At 46.1% G+C, this 23,385-nt stretch overlaps 1 protein-coding gene across 1 annotated transcript in view; it reads right to left on the reverse strand.

Moving 5' to 3' along the window:
- Positions 1 to 4,389: 4,389 nt before the first annotated feature.
- PTGFRN (prostaglandin F2 receptor inhibitor) overlaps positions 4,390 to 23,385 on the reverse strand; it is an 85,788-nt gene continuing 66,792 nt past the window's right edge. The window contains exons 7-9 of the mRNA XM_030869171.3: positions 14,239 to 14,346; positions 9,373 to 9,678; positions 4,390 to 7,884 (exon numbers count right to left, since the gene is read on the reverse strand). Of these exons, the coding sequence (XP_030725031.1) occupies positions 7,718 to 7,884; positions 9,373 to 9,678; positions 14,239 to 14,346 (581 nt within the window). The 3' untranslated portion in view covers positions 4,390 to 7,717. The remainder of the gene's footprint in view (positions 7,885 to 9,372; positions 9,679 to 14,238; positions 14,347 to 23,385) is intronic.

A 23,385-nucleotide genomic window follows, 5' to 3' on the forward strand; every position in this document is an offset into this window, starting at 1 on the left:
GGTTTGCACCTCCTACGCGAAACCTTTCTTGACACCTTAGAAAGTTCACCATTCCCTCTTCTATCTCTGTCAGTGAACTCCTATAATTTTACTTACTATATGTAATAAAATGAATTATTTACATGCCTCCCTCTCCTGCAAGACCATGAATTTCCTAAGGGCAGGGGCCAGTTCTTACTCATCTTTCTGTCTCTTCAAAAAATACTGAATGGCTAAAATAGTCAGGCACTGTAGCTGGTATAGTGATTTAGAACATGTACAGACTTTGGAGTCAGAAAGACCTGCATTCAAATCTCGAGCAAATTCGTTTCTTTAAGTCTCAATTTCCTCATCTATAAGGATAGGGACAGTAACAGTAGAAACTCATAATTAGAGCTGTTAGTTGATCAATTAACAGAAAAGTCAGGTGAAGACAGGAATCATAAAAAGACACTTAAATTTCTTAACAGTTTTATTTTCACCTCAATCATATACATATATATTTGTTCACCGATCTCTTAACACAGGCCCAGGTCTTTCCTTTGAGTATAGGTCTGTTGTCTGGAGTCTCCTCACTTTTTTGCATAAAGCAAACCTATGTCTTTGCTACAACTTTCAGGTTTGTTTTATTTTTATTTATTTATTTATTTATTTTGCGGTACGCGGGCCTCTCACTGTCGTGGCCTCTCCCGTCGCGGAGCACAGGCTCCAGACACGCAGGCTCAGCGGCCATGGCTCACGGGCCTAGCCGCTCCGCGGCACGTGGGATCTTCCCAGACCGGGGCACGAACCCGTGTCCCCTGCATCGGCAGGCAGACTCTCAAGCACTGCACCACCAGGGAAGCCCTGTTTTATTTTTTATTTTATTTTTTAAAGTCTTTATTGAATTTGTTACGATTTTGCTTCTGTTTACGTGTATTTATATTTGCTGAATGAAAACTGTGGTGTGTGCTTCAGTGAATGGAATTTCAGGCTCTCCCTCTGCACAGCCAGTGGGCGAAGGTCGCCTTAAATGACTCTTTCTTCCCATTTGTCTGTTGATCCCCAAACCAGTTGCTTTTTTCCAGTTGCTTCCCGGGTGCCTGTACATAGTTCGTCTTTTTATCAGAGCACTCTCCTGTGTTCTGCTTTAACAGACAACGGCTGTATGAGGAAGACAGTATAAACGGAATACAAATTAAACTGGATTTCTATGGCCTAGGTTTTGTACATACAGAAACTGCATGGTATTTAAATTATTGTTCGTCTCCAATGATGTATGCAGTTTCTTTAAAAACAAACCCAAAAAAAAGTCTTAAAAAAAAAACATTGCTTCTGTTTTATGTTTTGGTTTTTCTGCCGTGAGGCATGTGGGATCTTAGCTCCCCGACCAGGGACTGGACCCACACCCCGTGCACTGGAAGGTAAAGTCTTAACTACTGGACCGCCAGGGAAGTCCCCCAACTTTCAGGTCTGATTTCCTTAAAATGGAGTAAGAATTTTAAAAACACTTGTGAAGCCAATGGAGTACAGATCCTCCCATGTTTTTATGATTTGTCTCCCCTCAATCTTTTATAGTTGTTTTGCCTGGACCTAAACTGATAGCATTTAAAAAAAAAAAAGCGATTTGCCTTTATCTAGTCCAGAGAATTCATCTTATTGTATCAACACCTCTTTCTTTGGCACTCATATTTCATTGGTTTACATATTATTCAATGAAATGATGTGATCATAGTAACCAGTACTGGTGGCACAAATAGGCTGGAGAATAAACAGAGAGGACCCAGATGAGCATCACCCCCCCGCCCCCCCAACCCCAGTGGAGCTGAGCCACCCAGGTCTATGAGCCCCCAAGCAGTGAGTATATTAATCATGTCATTTTGTTTCTGGTTTTTGATGTTTTGACACCTAGGATCTTGCTGATCCTGGAGAGACTGCCCCTCCCACGGCTGGCCAGTTCCTAGAGAAAGGAAATCATTCCGAGTTGTCTATAAGCACGCCTTCCATGTGCAAACCAACCAATCTGGAGTCCACACACCCTCCACCCCCTCCATCAGGCTCTCATGCTCAGGACCACTATCCCCTGCTCTGATCACCCCAAGGCCAGGAACCAGATGTGTTGGCGGGGTGGGGGAGAGGGGAATAGCGGGTGTATTAAGAATATGCGGATTATGAGCTGCTGAACGAGGAGGCACCAGCCACCCACATGGGATCAGCAAGTAGCTCCCTCAGCATCTGAACTCCCACCCCGAGGAAGTGAAACCCCCGGGTCCTTTTGTTTGAAGTTGCAATTTCAATAAACTTACACAAAGTCACAAGATTTGTTACTTACAGATCCCAGAAACCAGGGTCGGGGTTGCCACTGAGCAGGGGGAAGGGCAGTGCTCCGACGTCCCAGGTGTCCAGCAAGCAGGAGATAAAGAGCAGGGTAACAAGCACCTATTACATATAACATGGTTGGGGCAGAGGCTGCAGGCTCAACTCAAAATGGTTATTTTAAAAGGTGCCCCAGGAAAAGCAAAGTGGGAACTTGGGGTGGGAATCCTAAGCTCAGGTCCTCATCTAAATGTCCAGGCTCTGGCTGTGAGCAGGGCTATTATACTGTAAAATCCTAGGCAGCAACTCAAAATAGCTGTTTTCTCATCACACCAGATAACTAGGGATACTCCCTATGCCCCAGAACCTGCTGAAATTATCCAAACTAGTCAATCCTAAGCCTGCTTACCCTAAGTTGCCCATTCCTTCCTGTGAAAACCCCAACAAAGACCATTGCCCATGCTTCACCCTTGCTCCCTCTGCTGCCTGAGGGACCCTGGTGCTTTCCCGTGTGGCCCCCTTTTGTGTGGCATGACCCTCCCTCTTGGGATCTGTGAGTGTAACAAACTGTCTTTTCAATGGCAGTCATCTCCCGATCTGCTGGCCCTGCCTCACCTAAATAATAATAAAACCTGTATTTTTTTTTTTTTTTTTTGCGGTACGCGGGCCTCTGTTGTGGCCTCTCCCGCTGCGGAGCACAGGCTCCGGACACGCAGGCTCAGCGGCCATGGCTCACGGGCCCAGCCGCTCCGCGGCATGTGGGATCTTCCCGGACCGGGGCACGAACCCATGTCCCCTGCATCGGCAGGCGGACTCTCAACCACTGCGCCACCAGGGAAGCCCTAAAACCTGTATTTTAAAGCAGTGTGCTACACACACTGGTCTGTGGGTAAGAGGACATGGAGTGGCTGTTACTTGGAAGATCTAGTTACATGAAGAGCAGGTAAGAAGTCTTCTGCTGTAGTCACCTCAGGGTGACCTGAGGCACTTGCCCAGGTGTACGGCACATGTAAGCATCCTAGTGTTAGTTAGCTGTTTTCACAGTGGTGAGGGGTCCCTGCCCTCGGGGCACTTTCAGACAACCAGAGCATCTGTCAGGGGTTCCTCTCCTAGCCTAGAGGGGCAGAAAAGGCTCCCTGGGACCTGAAGGAGAAGTAGGAGTTGGAACAGGTGGAAAGAGGTTTCTAGAACGAGCAAACAGCAGGTGCGAAGGCCTCTAGGAAAGGACATAAGTGGCAGGTTTTCTGTGCTTAGCACAATGCCTAGGCCACAGGAGGTGTACAAGCAAATTTCTGTTTTACTTTTAATATAAACCGAGGCGGGAACGGGCTCAGCAATAGGTATGTGACTGCTAAAGACCAGCTCTGACTGTGTCAGCCTTTTGATGTGAACAGAGTCCTCCATCTTCATGGAGAAGTGTGTAGTGTCGGGCTATTCTCCCGGCAGAACGTTAACGGTGCATTTATACACCGCCAGTCGCTTCTATCATGCCTGGATCAGGGCCAAGGTTAGTAACCGGGACACAGACCCAGCCCCTGAAGACCACACGAGTGAGGTGGTCCCTGCCCGGGACACACATGGGGAAGCCCAGCCGAGGCTGAGCGGCTGCTCCAGGGGCCAGCAGGGAGGTGGGGGTCCCGGCACTTCCTCCTGTGCAAGTCCCTGAAGCCAGCGGCCTGGGGAAAAAGCACTGTTTTTATATAATACGGGGACTAGCACCTTCTGGCCTAGTTTGGCTGCAGACCGGGTCACGAGTCAGAAAAGCCGTTCTGTCCCAGGCACGATATGGTCACAGAACTTGGGTGCGTTTCCTCATCTGCAGAGAGGAACAACCTCTAACTTCTCTCTTTCCTGACAGGAGTCCTATAAGGTCATGGGAATTCACAGAAAGACCAAGAGACCATCCATCAGCGACAGGATCCTAGCCCTCACCTTTCCACTTGGTGGGAATCTCAATACTGATCCTGTTAAATCCATTTCTTCTTTTCTCTTTGGAATATCTACAATGTTTTCATAGGATTCCAAGAGATCAGAAGGTGCCCGAGTTGCAACGGGAATTCAGTCACAGTCCTTCATGCGGAGGAGATAAAAGGGTAACAGAGGCGGAGATCAAGTGCCTCACACAACTTCAATTTAAATTAAACTTCGTTTAATGAAATAAAAAACAAATGGTGCATTGCATAATATTTTGTGGTCACAGTATAAAACAATACAATTAGTTCATATAACATTGGATATGGACAAAAATACACAGGACCCTTTCTTTGTCTACGTAAAATTCAGCAGATCCGTATGTGCCACACTAAAAAAGAAAGAAAGTCAACTTTTTTCTCCTAGTTATCTGCACACAATATTTATCACTGAGAATTTGGTCAAACAGCGGAGGAGAACTTACCCAAATCCTATAGTTCCCTTCTTCCTCTGTTGTCATCGGTGAAGCTAAAAAAAGTTTCTGAAAGTAGCAAGTTGTGTAGTATTGCTTATTTTTCCTGCTAGAGAGGCTCAGTCTTTGGCTCACAGATGTCAGTGACAAAATCATGGCTGCAGGCAGTCTGCAAAGCAAGAAGCAAGAGCCACCAGGGAAAACAGACAAGGGTCTGGGCAGGAGGGGCCACCTTAACGAGGATCTTAGGGAAAGCCACGTGGATAGGAGGGGAGAAAACACACACATAAATAAACTTCTAAATTAAGATTTAAATCCAGTTGGTGAGTCAGAGTTCCACCGTCCCATGAAAAACCTGAAAAGTTGTTCAAAAGTCAGAGCTTGGATTTTCTTTTTTTAAAAAAGTGAAAAGTGTATGTAAACATTATAAAGTAAACAACTGAAAGTAATTTTGAGGCTTCTATCGGAACATAGCTTAGGCTCCTTCTGGGGATATGTTTATGATTAGAAAATTAAAAAAAGCCAAACTTTTTATCGTTTGTGTTAAGCGGTGCAATTTCATCTGTGTGAATCGTGGCTGCGTCCTTCCATTCATACCAGTGCTTCTGGCAGGAACCTTTTCCAGAAGAGCATTTAGGGGGCCCTATTTGGTACAACAACCGAGTACGTCTCGCACTTTGAACGGGACACACATTCCAGCCAGTTTATGCCCCTGGAAGGAAGGAGGCCCTTGGTACAATGCCCTGGGATTTCTCCCCACTTTGTACCAGCTCAGTGGACAGAGGGTGGGGCTAGGGGGGCGGTCAATGCCTTCACAACCCCAGCCTTGAACTGCAACAGCAGTCTGAAAGGAAAAGGTACAGTGTGTGAGCACGTGTTACCTTTCCCGCCAATAAGTGTCAGTTGTGGCCCATCCGTGGTTTTACGTACACCTGGGGCCACCTGGTCACGTCCAAAGCCAAGTACCCTTTCCTCCTACCAAGGGCCTGTACTACAACAATCCTGAATCTTCTTTTAGGAGGCATGATAACTGCAAGGGCTCAAAGGGCACTGGCTGTTCCTAACACAGCACCTGTTTCTATTTCCTGTTTGCACAATCACCTGTGACCCACCTCCTCTGGAGTGGCCCAGTTAGGAAATGACATGCAGGAAACACCCAAATCTAGTGCTATCAAGGCCTCCATCCCTTCCTCTAGTCATCCGTGCTCTGGTGGGGCGGACCTGCTGCCCGTGTTCCCGCCACAGATGCTAGGCCTGGAATTCACTTGTGCTGCTACCATTAGTGCAAAATCTAGTTTCTATCACGTGAGTGGTCCCCTCTGTGGGCAAAACCAAAAGGAAAAAATTCGGTGGAAACTTGCCTCCTGGGGGTGACTTGATGATAAGTGCAGAACGAATCGTGGGTGACAGAGGGAGGGAAGTGGAGGGGAAGGAAGATGGTGAGCCCGAGGAGTTGGCTGTCTGGCCCATTGTGACAAAGAGCTGCACATGAATGGCCATCATTTTGTATTACTTTATTGCTCAAAACAAATGGATCTTTTTCCCCTTTGGAAGACAGAGCAGTATTAGATCCTTCAGAGCCAGGATAAAAGCACAGAGGATTGCAATGTGGGGCGTGAGTCACCAGTGAGCCTCAGGAAACCCCACTGAGATGCTTCTGAAAAGCCAGCGCTGTGCAGGGGCAGACACTTCGGGGGGGCGGAAGATCTCTTTGGGTCCGTTGTCCTTCTGGTATGAGTGATCAGGCGAAACGGACTGTTCTCAGATCTACTTTGTAGGCTGTTCACATGGCAATATAAATTGCTGGGTTTCCTTTGTGTTCCTCATAGGAAAGCAAACATACCACAAAGTATACCCTTTCTCACTAACCCCCTGCAGGGGATTTTAAAACGACTTGAAGGACTGAAAAGGTCATAGAAAATGCACGGTTCTTCCAGGTAATTTCTGATTCCGTGAAGTCAGTCTTGCAAGCAGCAATTCACCTCCACATTAAGGAGCCCACTCAGCCCACGAAGGATGTGGGGTGTCCGTGGTTCCCCCTGCAGACGCACAAGGCCTTTGCCTCTCACAAAGGGCGGGACAGAGAATAGAAGTGGCTTCTTCCGCCTGACACACCCCTGGCACCACTGACCCTCCGGGCACGAGCTCCAGACATCTAACTCCCAGGATCCCCCTTCTGCAATCCCCAGGGCCCCCTGAGGCATGGTGGCCTCCGAACTACGGAAGTGACTGTCTGTTCCTTTCCTTGTCCCCAACCTCCTCTTCCTTGCAGGCCTTCTTACTGCCCTGGACAGAGGTGGCTGTGCATTTTTCTTCATACGCATTCTTAAGGCTAAGGTGGCAAGATAAGGTGCTTGGTGGAGAGCCAAATTCTCAATTCCAGGGCCATTTCAGCACTCGCACATAAAGCAGATACGAAAGAAATGGAAAGGGGGCAGAGAAGCAAAAAACCCAACCAGAACAAAATGCATCTGGGCTCGATAGGAAGTTACGGACTGCAGGTTTAGATTTCAAATGTGGTCTAAACCCCCTGAAAATAGGGGGTGGGGGAGGGTAGTAAAAGCCACACATTAGCCTTCGGCACTGGTCTGTGTTGTCCCTCGGCAGGGGTGGAGGGTCGCCTTTAGCAGCTCTCTCAGCACGTGCCTCCGACTCAGAAGCCGGCCCTTCCGTTCTCACCCGAGACAAAGAACTCTGAACGCCTTCACCCCTTCCTCACCACAACCCCTCGAAACAAAAGGTAGAAACACACACAAGCCAGAGATCTATAAACCAGTAGGAGAAAAAAATTAGACAGAGGTTAACCATTAAAAAGCCGCCGTCGGGAAAACACACACTCGATTGTTCTATCAGAAAGTGCTGTGGGAAGAAGAGCCGTGTGCTGGTAAACATGTCCGCGCTCAGAACTTGACATGCAGAAAAGAGAGAGCGCCGAGTCCCACCTGAGATTAGAGAGGACTGGTTTTTAGTGTAACACACATCACGTTAAAAGATCACTGTCCTCTTCTCGCCCAAACTGCTCCTCGAACGTCCCTGCATCCCGGCCTTTCCCGGCACCGGCTAGTCCATCTCCATGGACATGAGCCGGCGGCGCTCCCGCCTGGTCTCCTGGACCTCCTTCTTACAGCACCAGTGCGAGCTGCAGTACCCGATGAGGCAGGACAGGAGCCCGATGACCGTGGACAGGCCGACGCCGATCAGCAGCGGGTACTTGAAGGCGTTCAACACTGGGAGGGAAAGACCAGAGGGAACGGGTCAGTGATGCGAGGCGGGCCTCGGAGAAGACCGCCGCCTCCCCTCTCCATCGCCACGGCGTCTCCACCAGGGATCTGACCTCATGCATCCTGTACCCGGCACCTGGCATGGTGCTTGAGACAAGAGCAGCTCGGCCATACGTGTCCAAAAAATGAGCAAATGTCTCCCCACCCAGTTCTGTGCGGGAAGGCAGCAGAAAGCCAGAAAAAAAAAAAAAAAAAAAGATTCTCCTTCAATGTCTTTGAATGTCAACTTGCTTTTTAGGGTTTTGGCAGGAGATTGATTTTTAAAAGTCAGTATAAGGGCACCACACATTCGGTAGCAGATGCATCCTTAAAAAAACCATACATAAATCAATTCTATGCATCAGATAACTGAAGTGTACTAGGGGAGCTATTTTAAGTAACACTATAGTAAATTATCTAGCAAAGTGAATAATCACTCCCTACTTGTTTAGTAAATCTGGGTTTTCATATGGAGTGACTGCAAGCAAGACATTTCTAAGAGGCAAATATGGTATAAATGACTCAGTTGCGGGAATGTACAAACACTGTTTAGATCCCACACCCTCAAATCCCACGTCCCCGTCCCCCAAAGTACCAGCACGCCTTGGGTGGAGGCTGGCACTGTGGTTGTTTGCCTGACATTTAATACAACAGCCCCAGGAGAGATTATTATCCCATTTAACAAGAGAGGAAACGAAGGATTAGAAAGGCTAAGTCACCTGTGGAAGAGCTGGGGTTCCAATTCCAGTCTCCGCCAAACTGACACAGCATCAGGGGAACACACTCAAAGGCTCCTACTTAATCCTTGGTGGTACCTGGACTTGAATTCTCTCCATGAGTGTTTTCAGTTAACGTTTACTCTGACACTTTTTGCAGAGAAGACATGTTTCTCATTAACCAAGGAACAACTGCCCACACTCTGAGAGGCCAGGGAGCAGAGGCGTGGGAAGGGGGCCCGCTGACCATGGCGCTTTAGGCTGACTGTGGTGGTCGGTGTAGGCCAAGGCTGGGAGCTCCCCCTCCCATCCAGGAGGAACCCACTTTACCAAGAAGCAGAACCAGTAGGAGGACACGAGGGGCAGGAACCCACTTGCAGCCCCTCCTAGAGACCTGGACCCACTCTCCTGATCTGGTCTCTGCCCCTGCCTGGTGGTATCCGTGCCAACCCGAGGACACAGCGAAGTGGGTGTGTACAGAATTTAGAGAAAGCATCGAAAATCTTTCCAGTAAGTCTTAAAAATCATTTCCCAGTGGTAGCTCCAGCACACACGATACCAAAGCTGGGAAAACAGCAAGGGCTGTGTGTGCTCTTTCTGGGTACAGGCCCGGGCCAGGCTAGAGAGAAAGCAGGCACATTCCTCAAAGGGTGGGAACCTGGATCCCATCAGCGGCAGCAGAGCGTGGAGAGAAGACATTCCCCAAACACCAAGAGGGTTATTTGCGTGTCATTCTTACCATCCATCTTCACAGTTATAAAGATGGGCTTGGACTGGATCTCTGCCTCCTTCTGCCAGGAACCGGTGGGTGACTTCACCCACGGAGTCACGGAACAGTAGTAGTTGCCAAAGTCCTGGTCCTCGGAGCCATGCACTTGCAGCAAGAACTCTAGCACGCTCACGCGCTCCAGGCTGAGGTCGCTCTTCCAGTCCCTCTGGGCCGTGTTCACAATCCCCTTCCGATCCAGGGACGACAGGAGGACGGGAGCCTTGTCCAGGCCGAAGGAGTGCACCGCAAACCAGGTCACGTCAAAGGCCATGTCGTCTATGGATGACCAAGCCAAAACACTGGGGTCAGGGCCACAGGCACAAGTACCAAGTACGGCTAACATGCCTGTAACCTGACTGTGGGCCAGCACGGCCCTACGTGCCTTGGGTCTCCCCAGATCCTCTCAACAACACCCCATGATGAAGGTACTGTCACACTTCCCGCTCTGTGGCGGGACCGAATAACTGAGGTCACACAGCAAGGAAGTCACAGAGCACGTGGCTTAACCCAAGAGTCTAGCTCCGGAATGCACCCTCTTCACCACGCCACTGCCCCTACCCAGCTGAAGGAGCACAGCCTCAAACTGTCTCCTCCAGAGAACACGGGATGAAAGGCTGGTGGTGTGTGGTGACATTGAACGCTCTGTCTCCCAAAGAAAGCAGGGTCCTTTGGCATTTTAGGCAGAAGAACCCACGACAGGAAGGACACGAAAGTCATAAGGAATGACCTGGACATAAAGTGAATCGTACAAAATGGAGAGTTGTAAACAGTTTAGATTTTATTGTTCACTGTGATTTTTTTTTCCCCCTGAAGTGCTTAAGTTCAAAACAAGAGGAAAAAAATGTCAAGCTGAGAAAATTGAACACAGTTTAACAGTCCCAGAGAGTAATGCTGCGGAATCGTAAAGTACTCTGCAAAATTAAGGTTCTAACAGCCTCACATAAATTAATATGGGCATAAGAGAAAGACGGCTTTGGCACAAGTGGTAGTTCTCATAGAACGTGGAAATAGAGTGCACATCCTAAACCTCTGACCTCTTCTTTTGACTGCTACCAAGTGATACCAGCTGTGTCAGGTCTGAGAGTCACCCAGCAAGCAAGAAAGGACTGGGAGGCCACAAACACTGCTTTATCTTAAAATCGCTTGACGGGGCTTTCTGTACACATGTTAAATAACATAATTTTTGTTAAAAAAAAAGTAACATCTGGGCTTCCCTGGTGGCTCAGTGGTTGAGAGTCCGCCTGCCGATGCAGGGGACACGGGTTCGTGCCCCGGTCCGGGAGGGTCCTGCATGCCGTGGAGCGGCTGGGCCCGTGAGCCATGGCCGCTGAGCCTGTGCGTCCGGAGCCTGTGCTCCGCAACGGAAGAGGCCAACGACAGTGCAAGGCCCGCATACCGCAAAAAAAAAAAAAAGTAACATCCATTTAGTAAAAATACACTAATAACCTCAAAAAGCATATTATAAGGCAAATAAATTACATTCAGATCCTTACATATTAAAAAAGGAATATAAGCAAAACTAGAAGCAGGAATTTTTGGGGGGGGCCACATCACATGGCTTGCGGGATCTTAGTTCCCCAAACCAGGGATCGAACCCTGCAGTGGAAACGTGGAGTCCTAACCACTGGACAGCCAGGGAATTCCCCAAAAGCAAGAATTTCTAAAAAATTATTCAAATGGTAATTCCTTTTCAACTCAGTCTAAAAATGTTAAGGGCCACAGGCAAATCTCAACTCTACATGTGTGATGTCAGCCCTCTACTCTGAGGCACCAAAATATCATTTTTTCCTCCCCATCGACCCGCCGTGGCCCTTGAACACAACATTTGATTGTTCCGAGGGTGAGGGTCATCTCTTGCAAGAAGACCAACACCCTGGGGGCAGAGGGAGTGAGGTCAACGTCCTCACACCCTCACAGTGCCCAGGCAGAGTGGGCCCCCAGATCACTCCCAGGTCCTCAGTGAAAACTAGCTCAGTGTCGCTGTCACCTGCAGGCGCCGGGTGGTTACTGAAGGCAAAGAGTCACAGCTGTGTCCCCATTACTTGTGTCCAGACTCTAACCCCAGTCCCGCTGTGCCGTACAGTGCGGTGGCCAGGCTGCAGGGTCAGGCTACCCGGGCTAGAATCCCAGCACTGGCTCTTGTTAGCCTAGTGACCTGGGTGAGTCACTTAAGTTCCCTGTGACTTAGTTTCCTTATCTGGAAAAGGAAATTACAATAACACCCATAGTTAGTTAGCTTTATAAAATGCTTAGAACGGCACCTGGAATATAGGAAGCACTCAATAATGGTTGGCCGCCATGAACATCCTTACCGCCACAGTTCAACATACACGGTCTGTACTAAGAGATGCTGTAACAGGAAGGGTACTGCCGCCTGCAGCAGATGCTCGTGGTGCTCTGCCCCAAACAGCTGGATCGCTGGGCCCCCAGATGCTGCAGGTGCCGGCTGCTAAGCTCTCACACCGGTACCCTTCTCCAGAGGACTGGCCTTAGCTGACAGAAGCCACCTCCTGGAGAGCCACCCCTGGAGGTGAAGAAACACTACCCCTCCCCAGCCATTCACTGTGGATAATGACTGACAAATTGGGGTGGCGGGGATATAAAAGCCCAGTCCCTTAGCTCAAGGAGGTCACACTCTGTGGTGCAACCCATGTTCTGGAGCTCCCCACAGGGAGTTAGACTTGTTTCGAAGAGCTCTGCCTGGCTTCCTTCCCTGCTCTATCCTGACTCCCTCACTCCCTCATTGTTGCCTCCTGAGGGCACATCTTCAATTAATCACTCGCACGCTTGTCTCAGGCTTTGCTTCTAGGGAACCTGACCTAAGACACCACCTCTAAAGGGCCGTGGTCTCCCCCTGCCCCTCCCCCTGCCTTGGCACTCGGCCCACTTGGGCCACATGTCCTTTCCGGAAGAGAATTCCTTCACAGCCCACAGGATGCGAGAGGAAAAACGAAATTACGACCTGTGCTTAATTATTCAGAATCTTCCACCCATGCAGTCTAAGAGTGCAAAGTTCTGGAAAATTGTGATCTGCAAGATAACAGCCACCTATAGCTTCTGCAATTACACTGGAGGAAAAGACTTACATTAAGGGCACAGTTGGTGACCCATCAATTTCCTGAGAAAGAGCATTTAAATGATTTATTTTTGTATATCTCTATAAATGAGCTTTTAAAATTTAAAAAAAAATTTTATAAATGAGTTTTAAGGGTAAAAATGGTATTACATTATTCCAACTTTTGAAAAGGATCTCCCCGCCCACCGCCCCCTCCCGGCAGTCTCCACAGATGTGGTGGCTCAAACAAGACCTAGAGGCTCCTCCTTCCTAAGCCCCAGGACAGAGCTGACCCCTCTGTTGTTTTGGATGAGTGTTTTTCTTTGCCTTTCCTTACATCTTCCACAAACTCTTCTCCTTTTTCCTACCTCTAAAGCTCAACCACGTTCAAGTCCCCTATGAGAGTCAATTTCGGTATCAATCAGCTCGTCCAGGGGTCAGTAAACTACAGCCTGCAGGTCCAATCCAGCCTACCGCCTGTTTTTGTAAATAAAGTTTCACTGGAACACAGCCAGGCCCATCTGTTTACATTGCTCTCTTCGGCTGCTCTCTCTCTACAACAGCAGAGTACAGTAGCTGCTGTAGAGATCATCTGGCCCACAGCGCCAAAAATACTTTCTACCTGGGCCCTTTACAGAAAAGGTTTGCTGACCCTGAACTAGCCGCACCTGAACCTTCAACTGGAGTCCCTGCAGTAGCCAGACCTCAGGGGGTGGCGGCCCAAGCCCCTCTGCTGTTGGTCACACCAGATCCAATACAGCCCACCCTCACTTTGCTGACAGCCTGCCCTTAACACAGAATGTAGACCTGCTTCCAGTTTCCACCCCAGGGCCACACATCCCGTGGTCTCTGCACAGAACTTAGTGAACCCTGCACAATTTGGCCTTTTTGAGGCACAGATCTGTGTGAGGCCACGGCTCTGCTTATGATGGGGTGGGCAGTACAAAGACACCCAAGGTCAGAGCACGGGCATCCCCCAGGCGGTGAGTCAGGGTATCCACGGGTGCTTTAGGAGAAGGCAGAGGTGGCTACAGTCCTGCTCAGCAACAGAGACACACCTACATGCATTTAATGTTCTTTCAAACCCTGAGGGTCTACGAGTGAGAAGAACAGCACCGGGTACTAAGGGGGCCAAGGAGAAAAAGTGTAAGGCTGCTGGCCCACAACTGTTAGGTATCCTGTTGGCAGTACTAGTATTCTCTGCAAAGAAAAGATTTACAAAGATTTCCTAAGAATTTAAACTACAATAGCTCCCCGTGGTTACTGGCTACTCATTTCCTCTGCTCTGTATTTCTTCAGAGTGTTAATCGCTATCTGATATTATATCATATGGTGATTTCTTTCTTGTTTGTCTCCTTAACTAGGCTGCAAGCTCTATGAGGGCAGACATGGTGCATTTTGATCACTCCTCTATTTCCGGCAACTAGAACAGCACCTGTTTATAGGAGTTCACTAAACAGCTGAATGAATGGATGAATGAATGAAAGACAAAAAGCGAGGGAGCCAGACTCTGCCAGTGGGCTGCAAACGAGATTGAATCAGCCCCCGAAGTGGCCACTAGATCACCCTGAGAACACATTCAAATGTCTGGTTGTGTTTCCAAATCGTCAAACAGATAGTTGCATCCATTAAACACCTACTGAATACTGCCGAGCTAGGCAGTTTGGGAATAAACAGCCAATCCAATCCCTGACCTCCACATCTGTGTAACATAGTGGTGATGATATGAGAAACACTTACAAAAAAGAAATACGGGGAAGGGGAAGGATGGAGAAAAGTACCTGGATCCAGGGCTGCTCCTTCAACAGTGATGATACAAAACAATTTGATGAGATCTCCCCGGATGACTGATGGCGCGTCCGAGTGCACAGAGGCATTAAATATAGGACCTGGAAGAAAGCAATGCCACTTCGTGATCCTCTTTCACACTTCTGTTTAAATCCTGTTCTTGGTGTGCAAATGGGCATCTAAATGTGGGATCCCCTTCCTTGGAACTGAGCTAGAAATTCACAAAATAGGTGTCCTAAGATTGCTTTCCTTCTATTCAGAGAGACATGTGCATTAAGTATATGAGCTTCATCTTAAGATTACAACCATGGTCTCATTTGAAGGCCACCCACCTCCCATCCTGGTACAGCCTGGGCTGTTTCTAGCTGCACATGGTTCACTTCCAGGCCAGAGTGGCTCAGATGCCAGAGGGTTCAGGACTAAATCAGGGATGCTTTTGGTCCCGAAAGAGTGAGCAGCCTCATTGTATTGGGTGCTGGCGATGGGCCCTGCTATTAAGAGGCTGAAATCCAGTAATGCCAACAATGACGACATTTCTATAAAGCATGGTGGGAGCACTGAAGGCGATTCATTCCAATCTGCTGTGAGAAACTGAGGAAACGTGGAAACTCCTTTTAAAAACTACCCAGGGACTTCCCTGGTGGCGCAGTGGTTAAGAATCCACCTGCCAATGCAGGGAACACGGGTTCAAGCCCTGGCCTGGGAAGATCCTGCATGCTGCGGAGCAACTAAGCCCATGCCACAACTAATGAGCCTGCGCTCTAGAGCCTGCGAGCCACCACTACTGAGCCCGTGTGCCACAACTACTGAAGCCCGCGAGCCTAGAGCCTGTGCTCCGCAACAAGAGAAGCCACTGCAATGAGAAGCCCGTGCATCGCAACGAAGAGTAGCCCCCGCTCGCCGCACCCAGAGAAAGCCCGGGCACAGCAACAAAGACCCAACGCAGCCAAAAATAAAAATAAAAAATAAATAAGTTTACAAAAATAAATAAATAAACATAAAAACTACTCAGATAGGATCTGTCTTGCATACCTTTCTGAAACTCTCCCTTGATACCCAGTTTACTTTTATAAAAGACCCCTTTCCTTCTTCCAAAGGCCAGAGGATGTTTCTACACAAACCATGCTGACTCCTCATTGTATCATTGACTCAGAGCAAGGCAGAGTTGTTCCAAGTTTCTAAGTTGTAAGGCAATGAGCCTATGCATGAGCAAGAAAATGTGAAGAATTAAGTCAAAAGAATTTAGGGCTAGAAGTTAATAATATTTACCATAGAGTCAGTTGGATGCATTTGAATGTAGGCATAATTATTATTGTGCTATTTCATAACTAGGCACAAATAAATGACTTAATAAATTAAAAAAAAATAGGTATGCCTTGTATGCAAGAACTCTGCAGCTCCGATCCCCTCCTTAGGCAGAGAGAAGGGCTAGGTACTGCATTCTGTTTTTAACCCCTTTACAGCTCACTTTTAGGTGACAGTATTACATAGCTTTAGGCCAATCTGATCCTAAGAGCTTAATATTTACCATATGCCAATTCCTAATGTCTAGGAATAGGCAAACCTGAAGAAGATTCCAGAACACCAATGCTAGGGGATTTCCCTTGGGTTTTCTGGAAAGCAAAGATAGATGGCCCTGGACAATGATTCTGAAACTCACTAGAAGCTAAGAATACAGGTGTAACTACCTTTAAAATCAGATTACCAGAAAGGAAAAGGTACGTTTTGTTTTAACATCCAAAAGAAATGACTGTGAGAAAGAGAGTAAAAGGTCATATGAACCAATGAGGCAAAAAATTGAAAAGACTATACTTTCATTTCAACATGAGTAGTAAGATGAATTCATCAGATGGCTTTCTTAACACCGAGTCCATGAGTAATCCGTGTTTTGCTGGGAGCAGGGTGAAGGTCGGTTGTAGAACATGGAAACCTTAAGGCATTAGGCAGCCCTGGGCAGGTTCTGCTGAGTACTCAGATTCAGTCTAGGGCATGGAGAACGTAACAGAATGGCAGTCCCAGGACATGGGGAAAGGGATGAAAGCAAAAAGGACAAGGAAACTTTACCTACTTCTAGACATCACATCCTTCAATTAACTCGGCTCAGCCATGGTTCCCTCAGGTCCTTACCACCCTGGATTTGCTCTGTTTATAGCAGTGAGGTGGGAAAGGATTAAGCCAGTTGCTCTGAGTTGGCTCAGTGGTAATGACTGGGGGGACTTCATGCCATATATGGTCATCCATGAGGACAGGTTAGTAGGGACGATGGTGAGCAATGGGGACTGAATTTTTTTTCTCTGACTAGAAATTTCATGGTTATAAATAGAACTATACTATGGGGCTTTCTTAAAGTATCCAGACCCCTCCTAAGAGAACACAAGATAATAAAACACAAGGAGATCCTCATAATGGATTTAGGTTCTTATTTACTTAATTTGAAACAGCAGAGAAATTTGGACATATTTCCTTTACTTTATTTGGACAAATTTCCTTACCTAATTTGGACAAATTTCACTTTTTCTTTATATTTCCAAAAAAAATCCAAAATGCCTTCTAGGTCACAAGTTACTGTTCTCATTTCCCCTCATGGCCGTGGGAACAACAGAGCATTTGTGCCATGCTCACCATGCAGACAAGGACCAGGGAAAAAGCCTGCACTGTGAACTATTCACAGTAGTGGATTTCCTTCGAACGAAATGAACAACTCACTGTTAATGTGGGTCATTATCCCAGGCTTAGAAATATTTTTATTATGGTCAATTTCTGTGGTAATGCTGTTTTCTTGAGGGGATGTGTCTGGTTAACTTCACAGATGACAAACTACAGCACAGATAATTTAAGTGAACAACCAGAGTCACTACATGTCCCTGGATTCCTAGTCTGCAGAGTACATGGACCACTTAGCATTTAAACACAAACATTGACACAAACCATGCTCCAACTCTCGCCCCTAAAAAAAGGTTGTAAATGACAGTATTTTTGTGAAAGCCAAAACTACAGACTGTCGGCATGTCCATCAATAGGATGATGGTTAACCAAATTCTAGCAAGTGTAGTCATTAAAGTTGGTATTTACCTAGAATTTTTTATAACACAGAAAATGCTTATCTTATAATGGTGGGGGAGGGCAGAAAGCAGGTCATAAAATTGCATATACAGCCTGATTTCAAAGTTATGAAGAAAACATGCAAGGGAAAAATTCTAGGAAGACGAATACCACCAATTAACAGTCTCTGGTAAGACTGTGGGTGATTCTTCCTTGTATTTTACTGTATTTTCACACTTCTCTGTTAAGGAGAAAAACTTTATTATTATTCTTTTAAAAGGCCAAAGTCCTTCACATCATCACATTTAAACCATACTATTCCTCCTCATACTTTGAATCAGTAGAAGTTACAACTCAGTAGGACCCCTTGGGGAACACAGTCCGCATACCAAGAGGCAAGTGTCCTGAAAGCAGAGGACAGAAAGGTGGACACCAGGAAGGATCTCTTTGTTACATGCGTTTTACCGTGTGCTGCTAATTTTTAGGAAGTAAAGGCTCTCAGTATCAAGCCAATGTTTCCTTGGAGCTATTCGGGGCTACGGCATTGTGCTGGGTGCTGGATTTGATGGCAGCTCCTCTTAATTAAACTGTGAACTGGCCATGACAACTCCGTGGATTAAACAAAGCAAAAACCTGAGGCAGTCTATTTAACCTGTAAGCTACAGTGATTTCATCTGTTATGTGGAGATTTAAAGAACTGAGAAATAGATTTAATTCCCATTCCTCACCTAGAAATACATACAAAAGATTTTATGTCTCCCCTCTTTCTAAACACAGTTTTAAAGAAACATCAAATAACGAATGTAAAACAAATGGGAATAAAATCCTATAGGCAATAAAACAGATACACAGAAAAAAGGCAAAAACCACACATAGTCATCTGAATCTCAATAGTCACAGAAAAAGCGTTTGACAACACCCAACACTTCATCATGATAAAAACACTCAACAGATTAGGAATGAAAGAAAACTTCCTCAACTCAATATTTGGTGTCTATGAAAAACCCACAGTGACCATGATACTTAAGGGTAAAAGATACTTCATGGGGAAAGTTCCCCCTAAGATCAGGAACAAGAAAAGGATGTCCACTTGTGTCACTACTATTCACCACTGTACTAGATTCTAGCCAGGGCAATTAGGCAAGAAAAATAATTAGAAGGCATTTAGTAAAACTGAACACAAGAAATAAAACCATCTCTATTTGTATCAATAGATCACATGATCCTATATTTAAAAAGCCTAAGTAGGCCGGGGGGAAGATGGCGGAAGAGTAAGACACGGAGATCACCTTCCTCCCCACAGATACATCAGAAATACATCTACACGTGGAACAACTCCTACAGAACACCCACTGAACGCTGGCAGAAGACCTCAGACCTCCCAAAAGGCAAGAAACTCCCCACGTACCTGGGTAGGGCAAAAGAAAAAAGAATAAACAGAGACAAAAGGATAGGGACGGAACCTGCACCAGTGGGTGGGAGCTGTGAAGGAGGAAAGGTTTCCACACATTAGAAGCCCCTTTGTGGGCGGAGACTGTGGGTGGCGGAGGGGGGGGGAGCTTCGGGGCCGCGGAGGAGAGCGCAGCAACAGGGGTGCGGAGGGCAAAGCGGAGAGATTCCAGCACAGAGGATTGGTGCCGACCAGCACTAACCAGCCCGAGAGGCTTGTCTGCTCACCCGTCGGGGCGGGCGGGGCTGGGAGTTGAGGCTCAGGCTTCGGTCGGAGCGCCGGGAGAGGACTGGGGTTGGCGGCGTGAACACAGCCTGCAGGGGGTTAGTGCACCACGGCTAGCTGGGAGGGAGCCCGGGGAAAAGTCTGGACCTGCCGAAGAGGCAAGAGACTTTTTCTTCCCTCTTTGTTTCCTGGTGTGCGAGGAGAGGGGATTAAGAGCACCGCTTAAAGGAGCTCCAGAGACGGGCGCGAGTCGCGGCTAACAGCGCGGACCCCAGAGACGGGCATGAGACGCTAAGGTTGAACTGCCGCCACCAAGAAGCCTGTGTGCGAGCACAGGTCACCATCCACACCTTCCCTCCCGGGAGTCTGTGCAGCCCGCCACTGCCAGGGTCCCGTGATCCAGGGACAACTTCCCCGGGAGAACGCACGGTGCACCTCAGGCTGGCGCAACGTCACGCTGGCCTCTGCCACCGCAGGCTCGTCCCACATCGTGCCCCTCCCTCCCCCCCGGCCTGAGTGAGCCAGAGCCCTCGAATCAGCGGCTCCTTTAACCCCGTCCTGTCTGAGCAAACAACAGACGCCCTCCGGTGACCTACACGCAGAGGCGGGGGCCAAATCCAAAGCTGAGCCCCGGGAGCTGTAAGAACAAAGAAGAGAAAGGGAAATCTCTCCCAGCAGCCTCAGAAGCAGCGGATTAAAGCTCCACAATCAACTTGATGTACGCTGCATCTGTGGAATACATGAATAGACAACGAATCATCCCAAATTGAGGAGGTGGACTTTGAGAGCAAGATTTATGATTTTTTCCCCTTTTCCTCTTTTTGTGAGTGTGTATATGTATGCTTCTGTGTGAGATTTTGTCTGTATAGCTTTGCTTTCACCATTTGTCCTAGGGGTCTATCCGTCCGATTTATTGTTGTTTTTTTTTTACTATTTAAAAAATTTTTTCTTAATAATTATTTTTTATTTTATTTTATCTTACTTTCTTTTATTTTCTTTTATCCTCTTTCTTTCTTTCTACTTTTTCTCCCTTTTATTCTGAGCCGTGTGGATGAAAGGCTCTTGGTGCTGCAGCCAGGAGTCAGTGCTGTCTGTGCCTCTGAGGTGGGAGAGCGAACTTCAGGACACTGGTCCACAAGAGACCTCCCAGCTCCACGTAATATCAAAGGGTGAAAATCTCCCAGAGACCTCCATCTCAACCCCAGCACCCAGCTTCACTCAATGATCAGCAAGCTACAGTGCTGGACACCCTATGCCAAACAACTAGCAAGACAGGAATACAACCCCACCCATTAGCAGAGAGGCTGCCTAAAATCATAATAAGTCTACAGACACCCCAAAACACACCACCAGACGTGGACCTGCCCACCAGAAAGACAAGATCCAGCCTCATCCACCAGAACACAGGCACTAGTCCCCTCCACCAGGAAGCCTACACAACCCACTGAACCAACTTTAGCCACTGGGGACAGACACCAAAAACAACGGGAACTACGAACCTGCAGCCTGCAAAAAGGAGACCCCAAACACAGTAAGATAAGCAAAATGAGAAGACAGAGAAACACACAGCAGATGAAGGAGCAAGATAAAAACCCACCAGACCTAACTAATGAATAGGAAGTAGGCAGGCTACCTGAAAAAGAATTCAGAATAATGATAGTAAAGATGATCCAAAATCTTGGAAATAGAATAGAGAAAATGCAAGAAACATTTAACAAGGACCTAGAAGAACTAAAGAGGAAACAAGCAACGATGAACAACACAATAAATGAAATTTAAAATACTCTAGAAGGGATCAATAGCAGAATAAATGAGGCAGAAGAACGGATAAGTGACCTGGAAGATAAAATAGTGGAAATAACTACTGCAGAGCAGAATAAAGAAAAAAGGATGAAGAGAACTGAGGACAGTCTCAGAGACCTCTGGGACAACATTAAACGCACCAACATTCGAATTATAGGGGTTCCAGAAGAAGAAGAGAAAAAGAAAGAGACTGAGAAAATATTTGAAGAGATTATAGTTGAAAACTTCCCTAATATGGGAAAGGAAATAGTTAATCAAGTCCAGGAAGCACAGAGAGTCCCATACAGGATAAATCCAAGGAGAAACACGCCAAGACCCATATTAATCAACATGTCAAAAATTAAATACAAAGAAAACATATTAAAAGCAGCAAGGGAAAAAAAACAAATAACACACAAGGCAATCCCCATAAAGTTAACAGCTGATCTTTCAGCAGAAACTCTGCAAGCCAGAAGGGACTGGCAGAACATATTTAAAGTGATGAAGGAGAAAAACCTACAACCAAGATTACTCTACCCAGCAAGGATCTCATTCAGATTTGATAGAGAAATCAAAAGCTTTACAGACAAACAAAAGCTGAGAGAGTTCAGCACCACCAAACCAGCTCTACAACAAATACTCAAGGATCTTCTCTAGGCGAGAAACACAAGAGAAGGAAAAGACCTACAATAACAAACCCAAAACAATTAAGGAAATGGTCATAGGAACATACATATTGATAATTACCTTAAATGTAAATGGAATAAATGCTCCCACCAAAAGACACAGATAGGCTGAATGGATATAAAAACAAGACACATATATATGCTGTCTACAAGAGACCCACTTCAGACCTAGAGACACATACAAACTGAAAGTGAGGGGATGGAAAAAGATATTCCATGCAAATGGAAACCAAAAGAAAGCTGGAGTAGCAATTCTCATATCAGACAAAATAGACTTTAAAATGAAGAATATTAGAAGAGACAAAGAAGGACACTACATAATGATCAAGGGACTGATCCAAGAAGAAGATATAACAATTGTAAATATTTATGCACCCAACATAGGAGCACCTCAATACATAAGGCAAATGCTAACAGCCATAAAAGGGGAAATCGACAGTAACACAATCATAGAAGGGACTTTACCACCCCACTTTCACCAATGGACAGATCATCCAAAATGAAAATAAATAAGGAAACACAAGCTTTAAATGATACATTAAATAAGATGGACTTAACTGATGTTTATAGGCCATTCCATCCAAAAACAACAGAACACACATTCTTTTCAAGTGCTCATGGAACATTCTCCAGGATAGATCATATCTCAGGTCACAAATCAAGCCCTGGTAAATTTAAGAAAATTGATATTGTATCAAGTATCTTTTCCAACCACAATGCTATGAGACTAGATATCAATTACAGGAAAAGATCTGTAAAAAATACGAACGCATGGAGGCTAAACAATACACTACTTAATAACGAAGTGATCACTGAAGAAATCAAAGAGGAAATAAAAAAATACCTAGAAACAAATGACAATGGAGAGACAACAACCCAAAACCTATGGGATGCAGCAAAAGCAGTGCTAAGAGGGAAGTTTATAGCAATACAATCCTACCTTAAGAAACAGGAAACATCTCGAATAAACTTGCACCTAAAGCAATTAGAGAAAGAAGAACAAAAAAACCCCAAAGTTAGCAGAAGGAAAGAAATCATAAAGATCAGATCAGAAATAAATGAAAAAGAAATGAAGGAAACGAAAGCAAAGATCAATAAAACTAAAAGCTGGTTCTTTGAGAAGATAAACAAAATTGATAAACCATTAGCCAGACTCATCAAGAAAAAAAGGGAGAAGACTCAAATCAATAGAATTAGAAATGAAAAAGGAGAAGTAACAACTGACATTGCAGAAATACAAAAGATCATGAGAGATTACTACAAGCAACTCTATGCCAATACAATGGACAACCTGGAAGAAATGGACAAATTCTTAGAAATGCACAACCTGCCAAAACTGAATCAGGAAGAAATAGAAAATATGAACAGACCAATCACAAGCACTGAAATTGAAACTGTGATTAAAAATCTTCCAACAAACAAAAGCCCAGGACCAGATGGCTTCACAGGCGAATTCTATCAAACATTTAGAGAAGAGCTAACACCTATCCTTCTCAAACTCTTCCAAAATATAGCAGAGGGAGGAACACTCCCAAACTCATTCTACGAGACTACCATCACCCTGATACCAAAACCAGACAAGGATGTCACAAAGAAAGAAAACTACAGGCCAATATCACTGATGAACATAGATGCAAAAATCCTCAACAAAATACTAGCAAACAGAATCCAACAGCACATGAAGAGGATCATACATCATGATCAAGTGGGGTTTATTCCAGGAATGCAAGGATTCTTCAATATATGCAAATCAATCAATGTGATACACCATATTAACAAACTGAAGGAGAAAAACCATATGGTCATCGCAATAGATGCAGAGAAAGCTTTCAACAAAATTCAACACCCATTTATGATAAAAACCCTCCAGAAAGTAGGCATAGAGGGAACTTTCCTCAACATAATAAAGGCCATATATGACAAACCCACAGCCAACATTGTCCTCAATGGTGAAA

This window comes from Globicephala melas, chromosome 1 (assembly GCF_963455315.2).
Source record: "Globicephala melas chromosome 1, mGloMel1.2, whole genome shotgun sequence".
NCBI classification, from domain to species: Eukaryota; Metazoa; Chordata; class Mammalia; order Artiodactyla; family Delphinidae; genus Globicephala; species Globicephala melas.